This window comes from Erythrolamprus reginae, chromosome 8, assembly GCF_031021105.1.
Source record: "Erythrolamprus reginae isolate rEryReg1 chromosome 8, rEryReg1.hap1, whole genome shotgun sequence".
In the NCBI taxonomy this organism is placed as follows: Eukaryota; Metazoa; Chordata; class Lepidosauria; order Squamata; family Dipsadidae; genus Erythrolamprus; species Erythrolamprus reginae.
In genome coordinates this window covers 2,286,337-2,290,714 of record NC_091957.1, presented here as the reverse complement: position 1 = coordinate 2,290,714, position 4,378 = coordinate 2,286,337, and the positions used below count along the sequence as shown (strand labels likewise).

Here is a 4,378-nt window from a genome sequence, read left to right as displayed (position 1 = left end):
GGGAGGGAGGAAAGAAGGGAGGGAGGGAGGAAGATAGGGAGGAAGGAAGGAAAGAAGGAAGAAAGGGGGGAAGGAAGGAAGGAAAGAAGGGAGGGAGGGAGGAAGGAAAGAAGGGAGGGAGGAAGATAGGGAGGAAGGGAGGAAAGAAGGAAGAGTGGAAGGGAGGAAGGAAGGAAGGAAGGAAGGAAGGAAGGAAAGTGCTAAGAGTTATGGGGAGAGGAGGAGGAGGAGGAGGAGAAGGGGAAGAAGAAGAAACATCTGCTACACCAAAAGAACAAAAATGTTTTTATTTGCTTTCAGAAATACATCTCCCCACCCTCTTCCCCCCTATATCTAGTTGGGGGAGACATGTTAAGATACTTAGTGATAGTATCCTATGACTATCAATGTGTTGTATCTTATGATTCTGGATGAATATATTTTATTTTTTCTTTATGTACACTGAGAGCATCTGCACCAAAGACAAATTCCTTGTGTCTCCAATCACACTTGGCCAATAAAGAACCCTCCTCCTCCTCCTCCTCTTTCTTCTTCTTCTTCTTCTTCTTCTTCTTCTTCTTCTTCTTCTTCTTCTTCTTCTTCTTCTTCTTTCTTCTTCTTTTTCTTTCTTCTTCTTTTTCTTTCTTCCTCTCCTTCTCCTTCTCATCCTCCTCCTCCTTCCTTCTTCTCCTCTCTCTCTCTCTCTCTCAGCATTATGTAGTTGGCTGCAAAATGTTCATTTAATACAGCCACGCACAGCCCCCACCCCGCGGAGGCTCCTTCCACACCTCCCCAGCCCAAATCCCTCTCGTTTCCTTCCCCACCAGCAGGGCAACCCAGCCACATTCTCCCCCAAAAGCCTCGGAGAAGAACCTTCTCTTCCAGGCTGTCCATCAGCCCGGGCTGTCTTCACCCAACCGCGTCAACCAGAGCAAGCCCAGCAGCAGATGCCTTCACACGCCAAAGCTGGGACCTTCAACTTGGTCCGCGCGAACACGCACTAAAGGTGACGGGCGACTCGTCAACCCAACCAACGCAACCCAACTCAACTCAACTCAACCCAACGCAACACAACTCAACCCAACACAACCCAACACAACCCAACACAACGCAACGCAACCCAACCAGCTTGGCGAGTGCCTTGTTTTCGTGCGCCGCGCAAACCCAGAGAGAGGAGGAAGCACCCGCGCCCAGGTGCAGCAGGCTGGCGTGGACGTGGCGGCGGCGAGTGCCAGCCGGCCGCGTTTCTTTTAAAAGCCGCGCGACCCTCTCCGTCTCTGCTGCCCCCTCCCCATCTTCAGGCGAGCGAGGAAGACGGGGGCAGCCGGCTTTGCAAAGGAGCCTCTGAGCCGCCAAAGGACCTTCATCCTCCGGAGCTAAACGGACCCAGCCTTTCCCCCGCCGGTTGGAGGAGAGAACCCCGTTGAGGAACTCTTGGCCTCCCCGATTCTCGTCATTTGGGGGGTTTTTTTTGGGGGGGGGGAGAAGGAAACCCCTCGGAGCCGGGCAGTGGGAGACCCCCCTTTCCTGGAGCGTCGCCTTCTTTCGCCGAATCCTTCCTCTCTTTTTTTTAATTTTTTGGGCTAACCAAAGATGGGCAACGAACGCTGGAAAAATGTGGGGCGGTCGGCGCAGCTGGAAGACGGACCCCAGGAGAAATCTCAGGTAGGGATCGTCCGGCTTTCTGGGGGGGGGGGAGGACAGAGGGATTGAAGGAAGGAAGGAAGGAAGGAAGGAAGGAAGGAAGGAAGGAAGGAAGGAAGGAAGGAAGGAAGGGATAGGATTGGGAAGGAAGGATTGAAAGATGGTAATGGACGAGGAAGGAAGGAAGGAAGGAAGGAAGGAAGGAAGGAAGGAAGGAAGGAAGGAAGGAAGGAAGGAAGGAAGGAAGGAAGGAAAGAGCAGGAGGGCGTTGAGCCACCGGGAGAAGGCGCGGAGTTGGTGCAGGCAAGCGCCCGAGCTCCAAAGGTTTTTGCAACACCTGGATTAGTCCCCCTTCCGCGAGGGCCACCTGAATGTGTGGGGCTGTCCGTTGGCGGGGGGGGGGGGCAGGAGGGCGGGGGGGGGCAGAGGTGTGAAGAGCGCGGAGGTGGCCCGGTTTGCAACGACCAGCCTTCCCCGACCTGGAAGACGCAAAGCCGAAGAGGCGATCTTGGAAGGAGGGAACCCCTTTCCCGGCCCCTAACCTCCACTCCCCCCCCCTCGCAACGTGTCAGCCTCCTATTAAAGCCCTCCCGCAATGGGGGTGTCAGTGGGGAAGAGGGGGGGCAATTAAAAATACCCCACTCTAAAAAAAACCCTAGACACTCCGAGGAGAGATGGAGAAGGAAGAGCTGGGGATTTGGGTGGGGGTCGTGGGGCGCAGGGGGGTGGGGTGGGTGGGGGTTGCACAGCCTCCGGCATTGTGGAAACAAGGTTTGCAAAGGGAAGGCTGCAGAAAAGCAGAGAACCGGGTTAGACACCCGGTGGGCTCCAGTGCTTAAAAGGCACCAGGAGAGAAGCGAGAGTTCTAGTATTGCCTTCTCCAGGAAAGCCATCTGAGTGACTTTGGGTCAATCGCTCGGTGATAATGAGTTCGAATCCCTCCTTAAGCATGAAAACCAGCTGGGTGACATTCTGCCAACCGCTAGGTGATAATGAATTCTAGTCCCTCTTTAAGCATGAAAGCCAGCATGACTTTCTGTCAATCGCTAGGTGATAGTGAGTTCTAGCCCTTCTGTAAGCATGAAAACTAGCTGGGTGACCTTCTGCCAATCGCTAGGTGATGTGTGTTCTAGTCCCTCCATAGGCATGAAATCCAGCTGGATGATCTTCTTCCAATCGCTAGGTGATAGGGAATTCTAGTCCTTCCATACACAAGAAAGTCAGCTGGGTGACCTTTCACTCAATTGCTAGGTGATAATGAATTCTAGTCCTTCCATAAGCCTGAAAGCCAGCTGGGTGACCTTCTGCCAATCACTAGGTGATGGTGAGTTCTAGTTCCTCCTTAGGCATGAAATCCAGCTGGATGATCTTCTTCCAATCGCTAGATGATAGTGAGTTCTAGTCCTTCCATAAGCACGAAAGTAAACTGAGCTACTTTTGAGTCAATTGCTAGGTGATAATGAATTCTAGTCCTTCCATAAGTCAACTGGATGACCTTCTGCCAACTGCTAGACGATAGTGAGTCCTAGTCCTTCAATAAGTATGAAAACCAGCTGGGCGACCTTCTGTCAATTGCTAGGTGATGGTGAGTTCTAATTCTTCCCTAAGCATGAAATCCAGCTGGGTGACCTTCTGCCAACCACTAGGTGAGGGTGAGTTCTAGTCCCTCCTTAGACATGAAATCCAGCCGGGTGACTTGCCAACTGCTAGGTGATAGTGAGTTCTAGTCCTTTTATAAGCATGAAAACCAACCAGGTGACCTTCTGCCAATCGTTAGGTGATGGTGAGTTCTAGTTCCTCCTTATATATGAAATCCAGCTGGATGATCTTCTTCTAACCACTAGGTGAGGGTGAATTCTAGTCCTTCCATAAGCATGAAAACCTGTTGGGTGACCTCCTGCCAACCGCTAGGTGAGGGTGAGTTCTAGTCCTCCTTAGACATTAAATCCAGCTGGGTGACCTTCTGCTGATCGTTAGGTGATGGTGAGTTCTAGTTCCTTCTTATATATGAAATCCAGCTGGATGATCTTCTTCTAACCGCTAGGTGATAATGAATTCTAGTCCCTCCATAAGCATGAAAGTCAGCTGGGTTACCTTTGACTCAATCGCTAGGTGATAGTAAATTCTAGTCCCTCCATAGGCATGAAAGTCAACTGGATGGTCTTCTGCCAACTGCTAGATGATAGTGAGTTCTAGTCCTTCCATAAGCACAAAAGCCAATTGGGTGTCCTTCTGCCAACCACCAGGTGATGTGAGTTCTAGTCCCCCCATAGGCATGAAAGCCAGCTGGGTGATTTTGAACCAGTCCCTGTCTCTCAGCCAAACCTACCTCACAGGGTTTTTGAAGGAGGCAGGTGTGTTGGCCACCTTGAGCTATTTATCTTTTAAAAAATAATAATAACAGAATGCGCGATGCGAAATAAGTAAAAGCCGCCCTCCCGCTCCCTTCCGCTCCCTTCTCCCTCCTTTGCTGAGAGACCTGGCTTGGCTTGCGCCCAGTCTCGGGTGACTTCTTTGCCCTCCCCTCCCCCCAAGGGACCAGCTGGGAACCTGTGTGGCTGACGGCTGGCAAATGGGCCTTGAATTATTTAGTTTATTTGTTGACAGACAGAATGTCATCTCCGATTCCCACCCCCCCACCCTCTGTGGCTCAGGGAGAGGCAGGAACCCAAATGCCAGTTAGCTCAAACCTCTTGTTTGCTCAGCCTTCCCCTACCTCAATTCGGAAAAAAAGAGGCATATCTCTCTTTTATGC

General features: G+C 51.6%; 1 protein-coding gene across 1 annotated transcript in view; it reads left to right on the top strand.

Annotated features, from left to right (window-relative positions):
• The first annotated feature begins 1,572 nt into the window (after positions 1-1,572).
• The window catches only part of FIBCD1 (fibrinogen C domain containing 1), a 44,561-nt gene continuing 41,755 nt past the window's right edge, over positions 1,573-4,378 (top strand). The window contains 1 exon segment of the mRNA XM_070758178.1: positions 1,573-1,644. Within this exon segment, the coding sequence (XP_070614279.1) occupies positions 1,573-1,644 (72 nt within the window).